Source organism: Stegodyphus dumicola, chromosome 3 (assembly GCF_044657685.1).
Source record: "Stegodyphus dumicola isolate Sdum_Otavi_A_Nest chromosome 3, ASM4465768v1".
In the NCBI taxonomy this organism is placed as follows: domain Eukaryota; kingdom Metazoa; phylum Arthropoda; class Arachnida; order Araneae; family Eresidae; genus Stegodyphus; species Stegodyphus dumicola.
The window spans coordinates 57,078,250-57,101,351 of record NC_140770.1 but is presented as its reverse complement, the minus strand read 5'-3'; the positions used below and the strand labels follow the sequence as shown (position 1 = coordinate 57,101,351).

General features: G+C 30.8%; 1 protein-coding gene across 1 annotated transcript in view; it reads left to right on the top strand.

Annotated features, from left to right (window-relative positions):
• Positions 1 to 21,447, top strand: part of RpL11 (ribosomal protein L11) — a 35,242-nt gene extending 13,795 nt beyond the window's left edge. Inside the window, exons 3-5 of the mRNA XM_035363133.2 lie at positions 13,963 to 14,112; positions 16,513 to 16,755; positions 21,370 to 21,447. Coding sequence (XP_035219024.1) covers positions 13,963 to 14,112; positions 16,513 to 16,755; positions 21,370 to 21,408 — 432 coding nt within the window. The 3' untranslated portion in view covers positions 21,409 to 21,447. The remainder of the gene's footprint in view (positions 1 to 13,962; positions 14,113 to 16,512; positions 16,756 to 21,369) is intronic.
• The last annotated feature ends 1,655 nt before the right edge of the window (positions 21,448 to 23,102 follow it).

Genomic DNA, 23,102 nt, shown 5'->3' with positions numbered 1-23,102 from the left:
ATTGACTATTATTTTGCAACCCCATTATGTACACTTGTTTGCTTCAGTAATATTAGTGTTTTGCCAAGATTAGATGAAACATATTTTTAGCTTTTCTTTGTTTGACATGAAGTTATAATGAGCTTCGTAAGAATTTTAAGTTAAAAATCATTGTGGAACAAATTCCTGCTATCACTTGATCATCTGAATAATTATATTCAGAACGAGATTTCAGCAGGTATAAAAATCCAGAGTTCCTCGTACATGAGATTTTTATAATCTGCATGTTCCGTTGTTCTCTAACATTTTTTTATCGGCAGAATTTCTTCTTTTATTCAGTTTTGTTGTAAAACTTTAGATTTTTTTTGCACTGATTTTTCAATAATATTAAACACTGAAATATGAAATACCCAAATAAAAGAATATTGTGATGGGAAAAGTGATACCTCTATACTTGATCATTTGAATAATTATATTCAGAATGAGATTTCAGCAGGTAATAAAAATGCAGAGTTGCTCGTACATGAGATTTTTATAATCTGCATGTTCCGTTGTTCTCTAACATTTTTTTATCGGCAGAATTTCTTCTTTTATTCAGTTTTGTTGTAAAACTTTAGATTTTTTTGCACTGATATTTCAATAATATTAAACACTGAAATATGGAAATACCCAAATAAAAGAATATTGTGATGGGAAAAGTGATACCTGTACACTTGATCATTTGAATAATTATATTCAGAATGAGATTTCAGCAGGTAATAAAAATGCAGAGTTCCTCGTACATGAGATTTTTATAATCTGCATGTTCCGTTGTTCTCTGACATTTTTTATCAGCTGATTTTGTTCTTTTATTCAGTTTTGTTGTAAAGTTTTAGATTTTTTTATGCTGATTTTTCAATAATATTAAACATTGAAATATGGAAATAAAAAGATATGGTGAAGGGAAAAGTGATATCTATAATGCCATCAGTTTTTATTTAAATCAATTTATAAGTATGGTTTGGATGCAAGTTATACTTTTGATTACCACTGAAAGTTATAATAATTGCAAGGTTCTAAAAATGCTCTTATGGTATTTGAGTCATTTTTATTGTCATAATTGATTAATAACTGAGTTTGAATTTTGCTAAATTCAGGCATTTTTCTGAACTCTTATAAATTTGTTGATTTTTTTAAAAGTATGTGGATGCTTGAAGATAGTATTTTAAATTACTTGCAGTTGATTGAACATGTATTATTTAAATTACATGCACTTGATTAGATTGTTGTAAAAAACTCAGGCAAGACAAATGGAACGAAGGATTGCATGTAGCATGAATTTATGGTGTAATTTTTGATCAGTTGAATACTTTTAAGCAATTAAGTGTCAGAATTTCATTTATTTACATGTTTCTCAGTTTACTGATATTTTTCTCCAATCAAAGTAGTTCTTTATTCCCTTCATTGCCATTTTTTTTATCAAATGCCTTAGTCTCTTCAACATCCTATATCTGTTTTATCTACAAAAGTGTTTTCTCAAGAATAGAAAAATTTTTACTAACCAAGTTCAGTATTGTATGCCCCAAAAAAAAGTATTCAAAAATCATCTGATTTTGTGCCATAAGATGCTTGCACATGTATTCATTTTTAAATTGCATTACATGAAGCTTCATTTTTGTTAAATTCTTGGATAACTCATGACAGAATTGTTAAATAAAATGTTTATTCTCTGAAAACATCGACACCAACAGAATTATTTGAAGTCTTGCTTTTTCTTTTTTGCCCCTCCTCCAAATTTTGCAGTATTCTTTTTAAAAAGCATATTCGTCTAGGAAGACTTCTTGCTAACTCTTTATCATTTTAAATAAGTATTTAAAATGGGATATTCAGCAAGTATAAAAATTTCGAGTTCCTCGTTCATCAGGTTTCTATAATCTGCATGTTCCATAGTTCTCAGACATTCTGTGTCGTACCTATAAATTAGGTATTGATATGTTATCTATAAGTTTTTTATATTTAGCTTTAGCAATGGTAGATTTTTACAGGAGATTCATTAGTATAGTTATTCTTAGTAGCGTAACTACCATTCTGAGTATGAATATGAAATTTAAATATCCTACATCTCGTAACGAGCCATTGTGAATAGTGTTGTAAACAAGGAAAAATCAGCTACCTGGCATGAAAGTTTTGAAATGTTTTGATTTGGTTGGCATTCAGCTTTTTGCCCGGCATTATCACTAAGAATTATGTCTTTGAAATAGTTTCTTGGATTTCAGCCTTGATCTTATAGCCATGCAAGTGTGATCTATGATGAAACCTTTGACCTTCTTTGAAGGTCTGAGTATGACTTTAATGAAAATTTGACTTTTTTTTTTTTTTTTTTAAATTGGTGAATTCAAAAGATTTTCAATGGTATGGCCAAGACGTGAATAGTGCCAACATTAGAACAATCTGAATTTGGAAAGCGTGCATATTTAGGGAGAATTTTAGCTGCTGCTGCTTTAAGGTGACAAAGAACAGAGCAAATATGGCAACTCTTATCAGTTATATTTGTTAGAACTGTTCTAGTTTTATGAACTTTTAATTTTTGTAAAGTTGTTAAAAATTGCCATTTCTGTAAATTAATGACAAATATATATTTAATTCACATATTCTTGACAGATACTCAGATTGTTTAAATTTTTGCCTCTTTATTTTATCAAAAACAACTATAATTTGAGAGTGGGAATTGAAAAAAATTAGGAAAAAACAGAACGTTAGTTTGGAAGATTTAGGATAAAACTGTTGATTTTGTTTTCAGGAACAAAAAGTTTAGCTATTCAGATCACATTTGAAACTGAATCTGACATCTGTCTTCCATTATTCCTTGTTCTATCTGTGATTTCTTAAAATGCTACTATGAGATTGAAGTTAATTGCATAAATAAATGCTTTAATTTTAGTTGTAAGCATCATGTGAAAGGTTATCTGACCATCGTGTATATGCTTTCAGATTTTTATGATTATTTATTTTCAGATTCAGTTTTTGAGAACTTGTGCATTAAAAATCTTTGTATTGTAAATTCCTTTATCTTGCAAATAAAACTGTAGACACTTTTCTTATGCAGAAAATCTAGTTTCAATTTTTTCTTTTAATCCCAGTACTGTATACATTCCTCAACCATTCCAGTAAACCTCAAAGATTAAGAAGGTTTAGATAGAGCTACTCATCAGGGATGCCATTTTGCATTTATATGAAATAATTTTGAATTTAGAGAAATTACTGTAAATGGCTCTTGGAAGTAATTTGATAAAATTTCAATATTTAGAATTGCAGAATCAACCTGTCTGCACTTGACTATCTTAAAGTAATATCTATTGATAGACTGATAAAGACAGGGAGAGAATCTTGAGTATTTGGCAATACAGATTATATTAATATGTATTCTGTTCTCGTACATTGTTCTATTATGTAACATGCTTTTTTAAACAATACAAATTTTCTTGGAATAAATGTACTTTCTGGTGCCCAATACCTCGGCATTTCTTTTTTTGAAATGGGTTTTGAAGATAGATTTATTTAAACCCACAACAAAAGGTCAACACGGATTGAGGAAAATTGCAATTTCATTGATTGTTTATATATTTAATGTATTCCATGTTAACGAAAGTCCCCTCCCCCCAAATACAGAATAGCTGTATCGATATAGTAGTAAGTTCAACATCTAAGTACGATGAATTTTTCATCTAACATTTTTTTTCTAATGTGAATTTTTTAATGTTCTAATGTTCTTTGGTTTTCATTATTTTTCACAATAAATAAATTTTGTATTTACAGTCGTTTTGAAAGTGGCAATAAGGAATTTGAGGTATGAGGAGTGGAAATTTATAAATATATAGTGTTTTTTCAAAGCCTGATGATTACTATTACCATATTGAAACATGCTGAAAAAAATCCTGCAATTATGAAGGCTTTTTAATTAGCTCTGTGTTTGATTTTAATAAAATTAATAAAGCAACTAATATTTAAGCAGTGACCCATCGTTGTTTAGTGGATTTAGCCAATAAAGGTGCCTTGATAATAAAAATTTGATTTTCTTATATAAATAATGAAATAACAAATGTCCAATGATTATTTTTAATGTATTAGCTTTTGAAAATAATGATGCAAATCTAATTATGAGGACGCTGTACAACAACTATTCTGGTTGTTGGACACATTAAATCCAAGATGAAATAAATAAATTTTCAAAAATTGTTGCTTGTGTATTATAGGCTTTGTTTGCATTCAGTTTGCTAATAGTGTTCGTATCTGTTAAGCTGATTTTTAGTTTATAATTGCCCCTCCCCTTTTTGTTTACAAATTTACAGTGAAATTCTGTCATCATTTAAAATGGAGTAGATAGTTTTGAAAATGGCGATGAGGAACTTGAGGTATGAGGAGTGGAAATTTATAAATATATAGTGTTCTTTCAAAGCCTGATATTACTATTACCATATTGAAACATGCTGAAAAAAATCCTGCAATTATGAAGGGTTTTTAATTAGCTCTGTGTTTGATTTTAATAAAATTAATAAAGCAACTGATATTTAAGCAGTGACCCATGGTTGTTTAGTGGATTTAGCCAATAAAGGTGCCTTGATAATAAAAATTTGATTTTCTTATATAAATAATGAAATAACAAATGTCCATTGATTATTTTTAATGTATTAGCTTTTGAAAATAATGATGCAAATCTAATTATGAGGATGCTGTACAACAACTATTCTGGTTGTTGGACACATTAAATCCAAGATGAAATAAATAAATTTTCAAAAATTGTTGCTTGTGTATTATAGGCTTTGTTTGCATTCAGTTTGCTAATAGTGTTCATATCTGTTAAGCTGATTTTTAGTTTATAATTGCCCCTCCGCTTTTTGTTTACAAATTTACAGTGAAATTCTGTCATCACTTAAAATGGAGTAGATCGTTTTGAAAATGGTGATGAGGAACTTGAGGTATGAGGAGTGGAAATTTATAAATATATAGTGTTCTTTCAAAGCCTGATTATTACTATTACCATATTGAAACATGCTGAAAAAAATCCTGCAATTATGAAGGCTTTTTAATTAGCTCTGTGTTTAATTTTAATAAAATTAATAAAGCAACTAATATTTAAGCAGTGACCCATGGTTGTTTAGTGGATTTAGCCAATAAAGGTGCCTTAATAATAAAAATTTGATTTTCTTATATAAATAATGAAATAACAAATGTCCATTGATTATTTTTAATGTATTAGCTTTTGAAAATAATGATGCAAATCTAATTATGAGGACACTGTACAACATGTATGCACAACAACTATTCTGGTTGTTGGACACATTAAATCCAAGATGAAATAAATAAATTTTCAAAAATTTCTGCTTGTGTATTATAGGCTTTGTTTGCATTCAGTTTGCTAATAGTATTCATATCTGTTAAGCTGATTTTTGGTTTATAATTGCCCCTCCCCTTTTTGTTTACAAATTTACAGTGAAATTCTGTCATCACTTAAAATGGAGTAGATCATTTTGAAAATGGCGATGAGGAACTTGAGGTATGAGGAGTGGAAATTTATAAATATATAGTGTTCTTTCAAAGCCTGATGATTACTATTACCATATTGAAACTTGCTGAAAAAAATCCTGCAATTATGAAGGCCTGTGTTTGATTTTAATAAAATTAATAAAGCAACTAATATTTAAGCAGTGACCCATGGTTGTTTAGTGGATTTAGCCAATGAAGGTGCCTTGATAATAAAAATTTGATTTTCGTATATAAATAATGAAATATACACATGTCCAATGATTATTTTTAATGTATTAGCTTTTGAAAATAGTGATACAAATCTAATTATGAGGATGCTGTACAACAACTATTCTGGTTGTTGCACACATTAAATGCAAGATGAAATAAATAAATTTTCAAAAATTGCTGCTTGAATATGATAGGCTCTGTTTGCATCCAGTTTGCTAATAATATTCATATTTGTTAAGCTGATTTTTGATTTATAATTGCCCCTCCCCTTTTTGTTTACAAATTTACAGTAAATCCTGTCATCACTTAAAATGGAATAGATCGTTTTGAAAATGGGGATGAGGAACTTGAGGTATGAGGAGTGGAAATTTATAAATATATAGTGTTCTTTCAAAGCCTGATGATTACTATTACCATATTGAAACATGCTGAAAAAAATCCTGCAATTATGAAGGCTTTTTAATTAGCTCTGTGTTTGATTTTAATAAAATTAATAAAGCAACTAATATTTAAGCAGTGACCCAGGGTTGTTTAGTGGATTTAGCCAATGAAGGTGCCTTGATAATAAAAATTTTATTTTCTTAAATAAATAATGAAATAAGAAATGCCCAATGATTATTTTAAATGTATTAGCTTTTGAAAATAATGATACAAATCTAATTATGAGGATGCTGTACGTGTATGCACAATAACTATTCTGGTTGTTGGACACTTTAAATGCAAGTTGAAATAAATAATTTTCCAAAATTGCTGCTTGTATATTAGAGGCTCTCTTTGCATTCAGTTTGCTAATAGTATTCATATTTGTTAAGCTGATTTTTGGTTTATAATTACCCCCTTTTTTGTTTACAAATTTATAGTGATGAATCCTATCATCACTTAAAAGAGGGTACATCGTTTTGAAAATGGTGATATGGAACTTAAGGTATGAGGAGTGGAAATTAATAAATATCTAGTGTTAGTTCAAAGTACTAGTATCATATTGAAACATGCTGAAAAAAATCCTGCAATTATGAAGGCTTTTAACAATAATTTTCTGATCGTTTTATTCTTTTGTAAAGTTGACATACATTTCCTTTCTCTAGAAGCGATATCAAATCTTGCTAAGAGGCTTCCTGTGTGAATTTTTGTATTTGTTGCTACAGTAAGTTCTTTGTTTTTACAGAACTGAGTTAAAATAAATATATGTATTTTGTGTGTCTATGATTAATGAAATTAGACAAAATTAAATGTGTATGTGTATATATATATATTAAAAAGACAAAGAATGCTGTACTTAGTTAAAATCACACTTATTCTTGACCTAAGCAGGACTTAGTCATAATCATTTAAAATACTGTATTATTCTATTTATTAGTAAAATAAGTTTTTAAAAAAAGTAATGGCCATATGGCATGTAGATGTTTCCCAGTCGATGGCCTAATGCGTCAATCCTTTCATTGCTGAGAACATTAAAAGTGTACTCTAGGGATTGGATTGATGTTATATTGCACAGGAAAAAAAGAATGCACACATCAGAGTTTTCTTAGGCATTAAACCACGATCAAGTAAATAGTCTCTACTGCCATTTATCAGCCAGGGCAGCTTTTCTTAGAAAATTGTGCTATCAGTTTTAAATGTAAGTTTCATTATTTTATTCCAGAAATGCTAGTATTATTCATGTTCTGCTTTTAACCTGCTGACAGTATTTATATTTTCTAAAGTTGATTTTTAATATATAATACTAAGAAGGTAACTTGGTTTTAAATTTTTTGGCTCTTTTTAAGGCTTGGATGATCTATTGACTATGTAATATGTATTAGCTTTTGAAAATAACTTTAGATATAAGAATCGAAGTCAACAGAGAGGTGTAGTGTAAAAATGTGCTATGTTTTTAAGATCCATTTGCGTTCCATGATTATTTGAAATGTATTAGTTTTTGAAAATGATATCCAAGTTAATATATGAGGAGGAAAACTGAAATGTTATTATTTTGTAGTTTAAAAATAAAGACTAATTTATTGGGTGTACTGTTATTTTTTGTTATAGCAATGCCAAATTGCCAATGATGTAACTAGACACCTCTTGTCTGAATTTTATTGTAGACAGCAATTGCATTTCTGAGGCTGGTACTTGATGCTATCACTGTATTGATTTTTAATGTGTTCATGTTTGATATTTTACCTCAGTAATTATATAGTAAAGTTTAATCTTGGATTTAAACATTCACAAAATTTTTTATCTGCTTCAAATATTTGCATATAAAGGTAAAAATGCAAAAAAAAAAAAAAAAAAAAAAAAAAAAACTCAGTTCTATGACAAAATTGCCAGTGATGAAAATAGTGATACCTCTTGTCTGATTTTATTTTTGATTGCATTGACTTTTGAGGCAGTTCTAAAAAGCTAAATTTATACTTCGAAAGTTTGCTTGCCTTTTTATGCACTTTTTTTTTTAAATCTTGAGTTGTGCTAAGTTTATTATGTGTGCTAATTTGTAATTCTGTCTATGGTTGCAAAAATTTCTTTCAACACCTTTTTTTCTTTGTACTCATAACATAGGCTTTATCATGTAGATTCAATTGCTACGAGGAAGAATAATGCAAGCTTGATAATCATTACTAAATACAAAGATTATTGCATCTTAGAATTCATTAAATGGAACTTGGATGTGATTGTATAATAATTTTGTATGAAATATGTATATAGAGAGAGACAAGGCAGTTAGTAGCAACTAGTTGAAGACTATGGATGCAAAACCTAGACAGGCTGACTTGTGAAACTAAATGAGTCTGCATGTCTAAATGAGTCTTGATGAGTCAGCAGACATTACTAATTACTGGTTTTTATTTGAGTTAATTGAAGGAATTAGCTTCTGTAAATAGTCTGTTTGGAACAACTGCAGGTGAAAATATCTTCAAGGAAGTCTAAAAATTTTAACACAATATAATTTGCAATGGAATTGCTTGAAATATAACAACCACTGGTGAGAAAAATGTGTATGGAACGAGGAAAAGCATTAATAGGATAAATTTTCATGCCTTGTGAAGGTGCTAAAGGTTTGAAACCTATGGTAATTCAATGTATTATCTACTAGCAAACTCTGTGGGAAACACCTCAATCTATCTTGTTTATGGAACTAGTTGCTTCAGTAGTAAACTTCATTCTCTCTCGGAACTTGGCCATCACCAGTTTCATGAATTTTATTAAAGATCGGAGCTTAATGAGAGAAATTACCCACTGCCTTTATTCTTGAAAACAAATGGCTATGTAAATTAGTATTTGCCAGTTTTGTGAATTTTTATTAGATTTCAAAGCTGAATATTCTGGTCATATCTTGCATATCTTACAGCTGTTTGATGGCTGAACAATAGGAAAGTTTTATTGAGAATCTTCAAACTGAGATTAGTAGGGTTTTTTTTTTTTTTTTAAATGAGAAAAGTGCCTGCCAAACAGCGAATGGCTAAGGAAATTAGCAGTTGCCACAAATGCTGAGCCATAACTTAATGATTTCATTTAAAAATTACCGGAGAAAACAGTATTCGTATGTGAAATGTATTCCATCATAAAGGCAAATTGCCCAAAATTTGCATTGTTTTAAGCACAGATAACATTAAGCAAATTTGACTTTTTTTTTTTTTTTTTTTTTGTGCTGTAAAATAAATATTGGAGAAATCCCCATTCCGAAAAAAAATTTGTGTAGGATATATTTTCTGAACTGATGCAACAGTATTTTGTGGATCTCTATGCAAATGCAAAAGATATTTAATGTTTCAAAATCTGTTTCACTGTGATATTGAGGAGCTTCCATCAGACCTTCAACTGGAAGTGACCGATTTGTAAAATGATATGTTGAGAATAATTATTAAAAAAAAGATATAACTCAGCAGTTTTACGGTTAAACAAGGTTCATATGGTCCTCAAGAGTCCTTAAAAGTCCTTAGATTTTTTAGAATTGATTTTTGGTCCTTAATTTTAAAAATTATTTGAAATTTTTGTCTTTTTTATGACTGCCATTTTGGGTGTGAATTAGTATTTTGACCAAATATTTTTGGCAGTTCATTGACAAATCTAGTTATCTATTGAATGGGTGAATAGGTTGCTGAATTATAATTTGCTTCTATTTTTAATATAAATGGTGGGATAGTGAAGTTTCTGAGCAAAAGTGAAACATAAGCATTTCGAAATTATTTCATTTTTTCTAATGAAGAGATCTTGAACTACTTTTCGCTTTTGAGAATGTGAATTCTTTCTTTATTAAACGGTTCCAAATTTGGGGACTGATCAACATTTTGGCAATTTTAAGATCAGTTTCTGTAAAAAAAATTTAATTCTGAAATCTAAGAATTTTTTGACATTTTTTAAAACATAACATTGATTATTTTCATTACAATAATGGTAGTATATTAAATTGTATTCAAGAAATAATATTAAAAATAAAACACTTTTATTTTTCGCTATCATATAAAGTGACATTACTTTCCATTTTGGCGACTTATACAACATTTTGAATCTAAAAAATAAATGAGGTAATAAATGCTTAAATTACGCTTTAGCGCAATTTATGAAACAATTCTTATCAAAATTAAAATAGCTATGTAATTAATTATAATTTTTCATGGTAAGAGTTCTTCCCATGTAATTGTCTCAATACGCATCAGTTTTTTCTGAAAAATTAATTTAACACTTTTTTCTTCTGATTTTTTTCCCAACATATTTCTGGCTTTTTGCTCTTAAAGAACTGATAGAGGTAATTTTTCTTTTGGATTTTTGAACTGCAACTTAGTAAGGTAGAAGGATTTGAAAGCAATATTTATAGACCCACAAATCTAGAAAATTCCAGAAAAATGTATTATGGTATTAATACGTAATGAATGTATTTTACAGAAAATTTTTGATGAACTTTTACTTTTTGGAGAATTTTCGGAAGAACAATGAAAACACATTGGAATGTTTTTTTTTCCCTTAACATGTTTATCTTTCCTTTATTTTCTCCACAGACACAAGCATGCAAAGGTATTAAAAATGCTTCTTAACTTATCACATAGACAGGCATTTATAGAAAGGAATTTTTCTATTAATATAGAAATTGAAAACTGACAATTTAAAAGATTCTCCTTATATGTTTTAATGCATCATCACTGGTGTACCTAGGTTGGCACAAAAGGGAACATCTTTCCACAAGCACAGCATCCATGAAATGGGATACAGAATGCTGTCCCTCGGTCCTAGAAGTTCTGGTAATTTGTAATTATTCGTCTTTCCATTATCTTTGCCGATATTGGAATTTATTACACAATATCTATGTTACGAAGAGTTACAAGCTTGTTACGATGTGTTATTGGGCCAGCTTTAGATTAAAATTAAATTGTGTAGTCTTTAACTACTATTCCACATTTTTAGTTTGAATTTACTATTCATGTTTAATTGGATCACCACAAGCTGTAGTTCATTTTGCTAGCATGAGAACATACCTTTATGTTCCTAAGGTCTTTTTAAATAAAAGGTTTATTTAAACCTTAGTCAGACTTTGTATTTACTTTCAGACCTGGTGATACTTTGCTTTATGTCTGTCAGGGGTTTTGGACTATTTAACTTTTATCAGATCAAGTAAAACCTCGTAGGTATATATTCGAGAGATTTACAGGTTAGGAGATAAAGGGTACCTAACTAGCTAATTTAATTATTTGTAATTAACAGGTCACCCTTAAAAGTTATCTCTGCATATTATTGATTTTTATTAATCCTTTCTGTGGTTACAAGATACAGCACAAAAATATAAAACTTAATTCTTTGCATCTAGTGAGACTTAATTCAAAGAGAACTTATCACCTCTGGTTCCTGAGTAGCTTATTGGAATCTTAAAATATATTAACTGAGTTGCAACCCCAGGAATTCTACTCGAAGTTAAGACACTAACTGCATCAGACAGGCAGAGCACAATTGACTTAAAACTTGTCAACCGTCCCTACATCAGGCTTTCAAGTTTGTTCTGATCAGCAGGCCTCTCTCTAGTCAAGCAGCAGCAGTGGCAATGGCCAGTCTTCTGTAACGAATCATGCTGATTATAATTTTATTTCTCATTTTAACCTATGACGTGCCATTGGGATAAAATCTAACTACTATTTACCAAAACTCTAAACAGAGCAAGTACGTGACAAAATAAGACATAAAAAAAAGATCAAATTAAAAAAATGTAAATAACGCATCACTAATCTTCTTTCAAATATGTCCTGTTGTTATAAGGGTAAAATATTTAATGCTACCTGATAAATTTTAAGTCAATTTTATTCTCAAATTTGTTTTGTAATTATATTCAATAATAATGCCTTCTACTTGTGGATCTATTTTATTGTTAGTTTAGTATCACAAAAATGAAGTTCAGGCATAGCTAATATCCTTAATTGAATTTATTCAGTTTCCATTTGTTGATAGGTCCTTAACTTTTTTCATTAATGGTTCTTAAAAAACCTTAATTTCCATGTGCAGAAATGTATATGAACCTTGTAAATAGCTTTCTCAGAGGATAAATATGCTCATTGAAATCATAGGGATAGAAATACATTTTTATGTTTGCTCCTTCCACTCCTTCCTGGGCCTAAGATTTTCACAATCTGGGTTTTTTTAAAAACGTTTGCCAATCCCTGATACAGAACCTTACCAGTGGCTGGGTGATCAAGACGATGGAATGCCAGAGCTGTATTCAAACTCAATAGGAATGTGATGACTGCTGTAATGTTTGTGCTTTTCTATTTTCATAATAAACACTATAGCAATCCAGTTCACAGTGAATTTATGCTATATTGAAATCCAAGAGCACTGTATCAAAACAAATGGCATAACTGAAATGGTGCATAAATTCTTTCGAGGGCCACCAGTTTTAGAGCAGTGCAACAGGGGATGCAGGTATATGCAAATTACTGCTGTTCATATTGCTAAAAGTCATCTGGACCTCTCCTGCAACAGGAACATTTTGTTCGTGAATTGTTGAAATACTTATATGATAGGATATACTTCCATGAATATATGGAAAGTTACATTAACTGTTTGGTGGTTATCTGTACAATTTTTGGCTAAGTTTCGTCTTTATCGTATTTCACACATACTTGCATACACTGTCACCAAGTTCTTTTGTGATGGAGGAGTGTGTTACCCTGCTGCAGACCATGCATGTTAGTTCATTTGTCCTTAAGGTCCCCTTGTCTTCTCAAGGCGAGATTGACAGACCTCCGCAGCATGTCTTTGAGCAGCTCTGTCCCTGTGCTGTTGTTGTATCCTGCAGAGACGTAATGAAAATTGAAACATAAGACAGTTTTGTATTCGTCTTTTCTGACATAAAAGAAATAATACTACACGCAGTTCAAGTTTTTTAAATAAAAGACACTGCTGTGGAACCTATTAAATTTCTGTTTCCATAATGGTATATTTTCTCTCATAGTAATATCATTAAAAATATTTATATATAATAGAAGTTTACAGTTTTTAGCTGTTATAGTTTTATAAGAATTCATTTGTTAATTAGGTTAATTAGTGATTATTAAATGAATCTGTTTGAGATGTTTAAGTTTTGGTAAAATCACATCTGTGTTGAATAGATGCTGTTGCCAGTCTATGATAATCTTTTTTCTTCAAAAGTGCATTTAAATCTTTAAGCGCTATTAGATTATCTATATCCAAATTAATGTTGTGATTGCTGTGATAAAAAATTTTTTAGTAACATATGAGGTTTTTTTTCCACCCTTTCAAAATTAGTTCTGTAAAACACTTGTAAATGTCAAATTTCAGTATCTTGCCAGAGGAAATCACAATAAAAAATATCCGTGGCTTGAAAATTTTCTTATTCTTTGTTATAATGAAATTAATTTTCCAAATGTATTTTACCTTTGAATGCCTCTATCCATGCACTTCATAAATCTTTGTCAGACTGAACATTAAACATAAAACATTTTGCATCCAGCTATCATCACCATGTGCTTATACATCAAGTTCTTATAAGATTAAAGCAGTGCTTTGTGGTTTAGTCATTTCACCTTAAGGAGAAGCTGCTTTGGCTGGCCCTGTCTTTATATATTTATTTGAAAATATTTGAATTATTTTTCCCAAAAGAAATCTTGTTGTGTTGAATGTATGCTGTATTTTATGTTATTTGTATACCTCTTAAATTTAAAATAGAATAATTCCCAACTAAAAATTCCTAAATAATTCATTGCAGTAAGCAAAAAATAACTACAAAAATTTATATTAATATTTTTTTTTTTTTTTTTTTTTTTAAAGGTATTGGAGCAGTTAACTGGGCAACAACCTGTATTTTCAAAAGCAAGATACACAGTTAGATCTTTTGGTATCAGAAGAAATGAAAAAATTGCTGTTCATTGTACTGTCAGAGGTCCAAAAGCTGAAGAAATTTTAGAAAAAGGACTGAAAGTAAGTTGAAAAAACTTTTTAACCTTTTTAGGCCGGGGCTTTGGTAGCAGTAAAAGCTACCAAAGGACTGGGAATCTTGAACTGAATGCTTTTCCCCCTTTAAGAAATCACCTCCTATTTGCAACAAAGATTCTTGTATGTAGTTTAATGGATTCTCAGAGGGGTGCATCTATGTCTCAAAAAAAAAAAGACCTTTGAAAGAGATAAGTGGTTAAAACCCTAGGGACGTCAAATTTGACATTTCACCCCACTTTTCAGCCTGGAAAATGGGGGAAAAAGACATGGCCACTATAATGGCCATCCCATCTTCAAAAGGTTAATCCTTATGCATTCATTGTTATGAGTTTACTTCTTTGGGGAATAGCATTTATCATTTCTATAAAATAAAGTGGAATGCTTGTGAAGCTAGAAATATTGAATTTGGTAGCGGCGCTGGGAAACTTCTTTTTTAATTATGTTGTAAAGTTACATTAAATTGAGGTAGATTTTGAATTAGAACCTTCGATTTAAAAGAGTAAGCAGACGGGGGAACACACACAAAAAATGCTCCTGAGAGAGGCCTATTGTGAACATTTTTCTGAATTTTGTGGTCTGAAAGAATTTTTAATCATGACATTGAGTAAAATTAACCTGATTCATTGTTAATAATTTGTATTCTCTAAAGAAACAAAAGGAAATAATTGCAACCACTGTTTTGGTATTAAGTGATGCTATATTGCTTTCTTTAAAGGCATTGTTTTTTTGGGGGGGGGTTGTTTCCATAGTGAGTACTGAATTACCACTTTTTTTTTAAATTTTCACTAACATTTTATGCATATATATATTTGTGTTAGATAATTATTCTACATTTTTTATTTTCTATGTGTGGTTGGTTCTTCACCTTTACATGTTGGTCAAGACATCACAGACACAATAGTGAAATCAAATGTCTGTGTAAGATTTAGATCTGAGGGTGCTAGTTATTACCTTCATAATAGAAACTAGCTGGGCTTGACTGTGCATAATCTATACAAAATTGTTAAGGATAAGGTGATAAAAATGTTATTGAGTTAATGTTAAAAATAATTAACATAAATGCCCAATAACCTAAGCCCGCTAGTGGAAATCGCTGAACGCTAGTACATTGGTCCAATTCCAGGGTTGGGCTGACTGCATGAGCATTTTTGTGCTTTTACCCATGTATAACAGGCCAGTTTCCCTTACAAAAGCTCTCCATGAAGCCATCCCATCCTTTAGGCAGATAGCCCTCGAGTGCTTTGCCATAATCGCAAACCAACCCCAATAACCTAAATATTAATTTACCTGTGTAAATTATAGTACAGTTAAAAGTCGTTAATCCGGACTCGTTGGGACTTCGGCGATTCCGGATTATAGATCATCAGTTTAAATCTAAGATGGCATGCAGAAATTCTAAAATTAAAAATATGAAACCTTAATTTATGAAATAAAGAACAATTATGATCTAAAGGGTATCAAAATTTACAAAAAAAAAAGCTTAATATTTATTTGTTTACTTTATGAAACATTTCTCTCAATGTAAGTTGTGTAAGTTGCTTCGTTTTATGTGATAATACTTTCTCTTTAATTCTATAAAAAGACATAATTTCTTGTTCAGTTACAAAGTTCCGCTGTTCAAGTCCCGTTAATTGCTGTGCCGAGAATACCGACTAACTTGTCAATCGAAATTTTTTCGTTTTCACTAACCTCTCTGTCACATTCTTCATGTCTTTATCCATTTTTTGCAGCAATTCCACTTTTTGTTTGTTGGACATCGAAACATACTTTCGTTTTGTAGATCCTTTGGAAGTTCCAGCATTGGAAATTCTATTTGACATAATCGAAAGTTCAAGTTTACTTTTATAAAATTGCTCTTACAGTCTGCAAAAAATAATAAGCGGGATCCAATTCAAAGATTAAGGAACAATGCAATCATTAACATTAACTGAAATAGATAATTAGATAATTTTAGCTTACACTGTCCGTTATACATTAAACGCGCACACGTAAAACGCCTGTGCGAATGTGCCAACGCGGCACATGCGCAGAAAGTTTTTAGCTTTGAGGTCCGGATTATGGTTCCGAATTAACGACTTTTGACTGTAATGATTAATTTTAAACCTAGTGTGTGTCTGTATTCTAATATTTAACTTTAAAAAGGCACTGCAAATTACACTTAAGGCTAATATGTTTCTTTTTATTGGCAAATGTGACTTTGCTTTGTCTTAAAATACTTGAAGCATTAAATTATAATTTTGTGTCTATTCAACTTTTAATACTGTTCCATCATACATTTAATTTACTAGATGTATTCATTTTGCTTAAGGTTTAATCAGATTGATTTTTTATTCAAATTTATTATATGAGTTTTAATAAAATATTATAAACCTTATGTTTTCACAGGTTCGAGAGTATGAACTAAAAAGAGAAAATTTCTCCGACACTGGAAATTTTGGATTTGGTATTCAGGAACACATAGATTTAGGTATTAAATATGATCCAACCATTGGAATCTATGGTCTTGACTTTTATGTAGTGTTGGGACGTCCTGGATTTAATGTAGCATATCGTAGGAGGAGGAAAGGAGTAGTTGGATCCAAACACAGGCTTTCAAAAGAAGAAGCCATGAAATGGTTCCAGCAAAAGGTACTTGTAATCTTATTTATTACATCAGGAATAAAATCATAGAATTCTTTCTAATTATGTGTAACTGTATTAAAAAAGCCATGGGAAAGTATCGATGAAGCTGCTGCTCACCATGTCACCAAAAAGTATTTGTCTCGTGTTTCCACAAAACATTCCTCTTGATATGTTTCCTAATCTCTGGCCATTTTTCATTCGAAAAATATTGGCATGTCATTTCAGAAAAAGTCCGATTTTGTGTCAAAATACCTATATTAGAACAATGCTATATATAAATATAATACATATCCTAAGTTACGCTTTCAAGACGTAAAAATTCATGCTGAATTTCATCAGTCGGCCCAGTAAAACGAGAAATATAGAACTGTTGTCCCCCCCTTTTTTTACGCGCAGTGTACATGCTAGCTATCTTTAAAGAAATGTGTATACTTGACCAATGGAACCCGCTTCTTGCATTTTTAAGAAAGAAATGCTTCTAGATAAATAAGATAAAAAGTTCTATTGGATGTTATTAAATACTTAAAGTAAATAGAGATGTAGTTACTACCTCCACTGTTAAAAATATGGACGAGAAAAATAATTTCTTGCACCTATTAGCAATTTAATTGGCAATTCTCAAAATGTAGGTGCAATGCTGATACAAAGTTCTCTTGAAATTAAAAAATAGTATAAATATTTTTGTCATTGAGAAAAATTCTCCAGATTTTTTAGCGTTCGAGATTGGCAAACAAGAGGCTTCAAAATTTACACTCTTAATTAAATAATAATATTTTATATTAGAATCATATTATAAATAGCTCAATGTTTTGAATCATGTATTTTGAAGTAAATTTGGAGTTTAAAATTGCTTCACTGTTCAGCACGGGAACCTCTCAGATTTTCATTTTTCAAGGTTGTCAGCAGTGATAATGCATACATACATTTATGCATATAGTATCTGATTTCTATAGTATTTGATATACAAAAACAAATGCATCTATAGTATTTTGGTGGTGTTATTAAGTATTAGGAGGTACAGTTTTAAATGAAATAATTAAAGACATTTGTAATTAATATATTTGAGAATGCAGCCAATATTAATTTGGTTGTGATTTAATTGCATAGTATGGGCAGACTTGTATGTATATTATGCAAGTTTGTGTATATTTTTTCCTATGCTAGAAAAATACTCATTGCAACCCACTTTCACCAATTTACTGATAGTGGTACTTAATAAGAGTTACATTAATTTTAAAAAAATATGTGGTTTATTGTATGCTTAATGATTATGGTAAATAAGTTGGTATGAAAAAAAAAAAATCTTGCAAGAGAATTTTTATATTAGTTCTGGGTTTTTACTGTGGCCAGCAAGACCCATATACAAACTAGAATATATTTTGTTGCTTATTCAAGAAAGTGTATATATATATGTGCATATACTTTCGTATGTTCATGAAATGTAGACAATATATTAAAAATTTATAAATCCAGATATAAAGTACCGGGAGCATTTTAAAATTAAAATAGAGGGGACACATTTTCTTGTTTTGGAAATTTGGGCTTTCCTAACAAAACTGTGTGCCAAATCATAGGGTTAAACGAACTTGTGGTTTGAAGCATGCCAGAAAAGTTCAGTTTGCTTTATATGGAAGAAGGCAGCAATACTGAGATTTTTTTCTGTTAATAGTGATCAGCACAATTTTAGTTAGAGAACTATCTGTTTTAGGAAATAACATTTTTTCTTAAATCCCATGTACAGAAATATCACAGGAATTCTTTCTTGTGGGTGTAACGGTGCCTTTATGTGACAAATAGCATTCTGAATTAACATCAGTTTCAGATAACAGTTATAGGCATATACACTGCCCTCTAAAAGTTATGGAGCAGCATGTTTTTTGTGTCTAATTTGAGAATGAAGGAACATAGAAACAAGAAATTTTGAGGGCATGACCACTAAGTAGTTCTTTAATGAATGTGACATCGAATGTTTCTAAACTTCAACACAAACATGAATTACAACAAAGACTTGCACTCTTGACAGAGAAATCCACTCTTGGAGAAACAGTACATCACAGCTTTTTGAGGAAGAATGTGGTGGTAACATTACAAAAATGGCTTCTATAGGAGTGTGTCCACCCCCAGCTGCAGTACATTGGCGACAGCGACACTCCATGCTGTCAATTAAGATGTCAGTCAGTGAAATGGAAAGCAACGACCGGACACGAAGTAATCCTTGTTCAAGCTCGTTTAATGACCTTTGAAGGAAGATTTAAAGCAGCAACCTGTTTCTAAAGTTAGTCCCAAAGGTGCTCTATGGGATTTAAGTGTGGCAATTGAGCTGACCATTCCATATGCTACATACGGTGACCCTCAAGATATTTTTCAGCACCCCTAGCTTGATGCAGTCGCACATTGTCATCCTTTAGAAGAAATCCGTTACCAATAGCAGCGGCATATAGGCTAACATACTGATTAAAGATCTTGCTCGATACCTCGCACTGGTCAGTTCCTCCATGGAAACACGTGCAAGTCATTGCGACCACAGAGAAATCAGGTGGATTGGTGTATCTTATCTAGTGTATTGTTCCCTCCAGATCAGCTGATGACCTAATCACTCTCTGTGAAGAAAAGAGATGTCCATTGTTGACTGAGCCAGGATATATGTTCTCTTGCCCAACATAAATGAGTACCTCCGTGTCCTCGGACCAGGAAGACGCATCTTCCTGGTCATCTTGCATATAGAACTCTGTTGTGCAGATGTCTGCATGCTGTATTAGCTTAGTTTGTTTTGCCGCTAAATATCTTCCATGAGCTAAGGCACGGTACTACTGCTCTTACTTTGGGCCGAAAGATCTAAATAATAATGGTCTGCCACAGGTGTAACTTTTGGGTGCCTGAAACATATCTTCTAGACACAGAATCCTTGGATTCAAGGTCAGTGGACAAGACTATGAGAGACGTAGAGCAGCATCAGCTTGTGATGTCACCATTTTCATCCATTGATTGCCCGCTACCACAATGAAGCAGGCAAACAACTTCTGGATATTGTTGGGGAAATTTCTAATAACAATTGAAGATGTACACTTGTGGGCAAAACTTGCAATTTTCACGTTTTTCTTCTCCGACATCTGTATAATCTATAAAAAGTATAAAATAAATTTTTGCATATATTTTCTTAAATTTTGTAACTATCATACTTCTTAACTGTGAATTTAAATGTTACTGGAAATTTTGGAATGGTGAACTTTAAAAACCATATTGTTCCTTCTTAACTTTTGGAGGTCAGTTTATATGCATTCTACAGTTCTGTGTATAATTTGGCTATAAAAATAATTATTGCAACTTGCTGGTACCAGCTTGTTGATTGTGGTGCTTTATACCTTTTATCATTAAAATGAAACTTTCTTTAAAATAATTTTTTAATATAACTAAATTTCAGCATATTTAATTACAGTAATGAGTTGAAATGAAATAAGGGTTAATTGGGACCTGGGTGAGCACTTTTCTTGGTCGGTTCTGAATGGTTAATGAGCTACAAAATTAAAGTATACATAAGTGAATTTGAAGTAGTAATATATGTAATTTAGTATTTGCATAAAGTTGTATCACAATAATAGGACTGTTCCCCCCAAAGTTCTCGTTTTATAATTTGTTATGCTGGAGAATATTTGTCACGTTTGATTTATCTTTGAATTTGTGATTTGTATTGCACCCTTCTGATGACACTTTTTTGGATTAACATTAAATTATTTTATGTGTGTATGACCAATTGCATAGTATGGGCAGTATTGTGTATTTTTATACAATTCTGTGTATGTTATTTCCTATGCTATAAAAATACTTATTGCAACCCACTGTCACCAATTTACTGATTGTGGTACTTTATAAGAGTGACAGAATTCACTTGAAATCATAGTATTGAATGTGTATATTTTATTAAAGTAAAAATTGCTTATAAATGTCAGTTGGCTCTTACATTTGTAGTTATTTGTGAATTCTACATTTATGTTCCTAAATATATTATCTTCTAATTTATAAGTTTTTTAAACTTCAAAAATTGTGCTAGTTTGACTGTTTCCAAATCTGTATTTTATGTGCATATTCATACCACACATATCATTTAAATTCTTCCGTTTTAGGAATGTCAAAATTTTGCTATTTGTGAACTTGAACAAACGATCTTCAACGCCAGCTTTTAGCTTTGACGACAGACATTTCGCGCATGCACAGCTCTTTCCCTCTACATTGGGATCGAGCACTCCTGTTGCAGAGAACTTTTTAACAATACATATTCTTTGATAAAAGCTGATGAGATGTCCGCTGTAAAGAACGCTGATTACTGCGAGTTTGGCTCTGATTTGATCCCAGGCAAATGGACTAGTTGCACGGCTTGGTTTGTCCAAATAATTACAATCCAGTTTTCTATTGAAAGTCCTGTTAAGGCATCCTTTTCCTTAGACAGATAGCCCTAGTATGCTGTGACATATTCAAACAACCTCTAACCTTCACCTTCAGTAAAGACCAATAAAATATTGAATATTAAAATTTACCATAAAATAATTTAACTGTAATTATTGTGTGTTGAAGTATTTTCCCATTTGATTTATATTTTTCTAATGTGTTTCCTTTTTCTTACAGTATGATGGCATCATTCTTCCAAGTAAAAGCAGCAAGTAAATTCACATGTTACTTCTTTAATAAAATCTATAAAACAAATCATATGTGTCTTATTCGTAATAAGAGAACATACATCGCAACTCTTTTTTAACCTGGAAATAATTAATATTGGTCCAATGTGAAACCCATATAAAAATTTATATATTTGGCTTGGTTTGCGAAGTAGAAATTCTACAAACAATACCCTGATATAAAGGTTATGCTGTGTTCCAAAGGGTTGCTAAACTCATAGTTAAAATTCTGTCATAAATATTGTACTTGAATGCTATCATGAGTTGGATTTTTCATTTCTGATACTCTTCCATCATTTATAATGTGTTTACATATTAAAATTACCTAACTAAGTGAATGTATTCTAAATATAACAAATACAACTATTTCGATTGTAACAGCTTGATTGTATTAGTAAGTTGTGTTTGAATCATTAAAAATATTTCTTATTTTTACTAGTAAAACTGAAAAAACATTTTATTTTCATGTTTAGTGTAATATTTTTTCTGAAGCTGTAAAGGGCCAGCAGCGCATGATGAGCCTATCATCCACGTGCTTTTGCTCTACTGCATCTGATCATTATTCTAAATTATTGATATATTGCATTAAGCCACAGTTTAAAAGAAATAAAACATTTAGTGAAAAGTATGGAAGATCTTTTCAAATAACAAGCACAGAATAAAGTATTGGCATTTTTTTAATTATTCATACTAATTCAAAATGTTAAAACAAAAGCAAAAATTATAAAAAATATGCATCTACCACCTACATGCTAAATGCTCATTCAAAGATTATATATAATACATAATCGATATAGTGGGGATGAATGAAAAGAATACAAAAATTAGAAACTCATTGCAAATGAAATGTTATTGTGTAGGGAAATGGTACTGCCTTAATACATTATCCCTTATTGTATATTTTGCAGCAGTCAAGTAATATCCTAGTTTGTCTGGACTGGACAGCCATGACACTCGCACGTGGTGTTTGTTTTTAAGTCATTTATTATTGTGTTCTGTCATAGTCCATAGTCGATGGATCACACTACAAAACACTGTGTTGTCTAGCAGCATCTGCTTATGACATTTCCATCCATCTGATGGCCCAGCACCTCAACGAATTGGGCAAACAACTTCTCCTGGATATTATCCATGAAACTTATGTCCGTATCACATTCTTTTTTCGGAGAGGCGAGACTGAACGTCGAACGGGACATTTCTTGGAACCTGCATTCCCAGAAAAACCTACGTAACTAAGTTACCATTTTCACTTACTAAACAGACCCTGAATGCCAAACTAATGGATTATTGCTCAGATTAGCGAAACAGACATTTCTTTTCAAATTCCATGCTGTATCGCTGTTATGGAAACATTTTAGTAATTTCTTTTTAACATTTTAAACTTATTTGTTATTATTTAAGGTAATAGGAAGGTGGTGGCTATTAAGTTAATCACTTTGATCTCGACACAGGCGATTCTGAAAGTTAAAGAGAAGAAACGTTAATTTTACTGTCTTTTAAAATCAGGAAGAATGGCTAATGAGAAAGTACCATGATACATGCCAAAGCAATAATGAGTTGTGCACTGTATGTTTAAGTGACCAAATATTATACATACTGTTAAATTAAGCATAGCTGTTAAAAATTTCTTATTCATAAGTCGTGTATTCTATAAGCAGCATAATGTGCAAAGAACTAATCAGT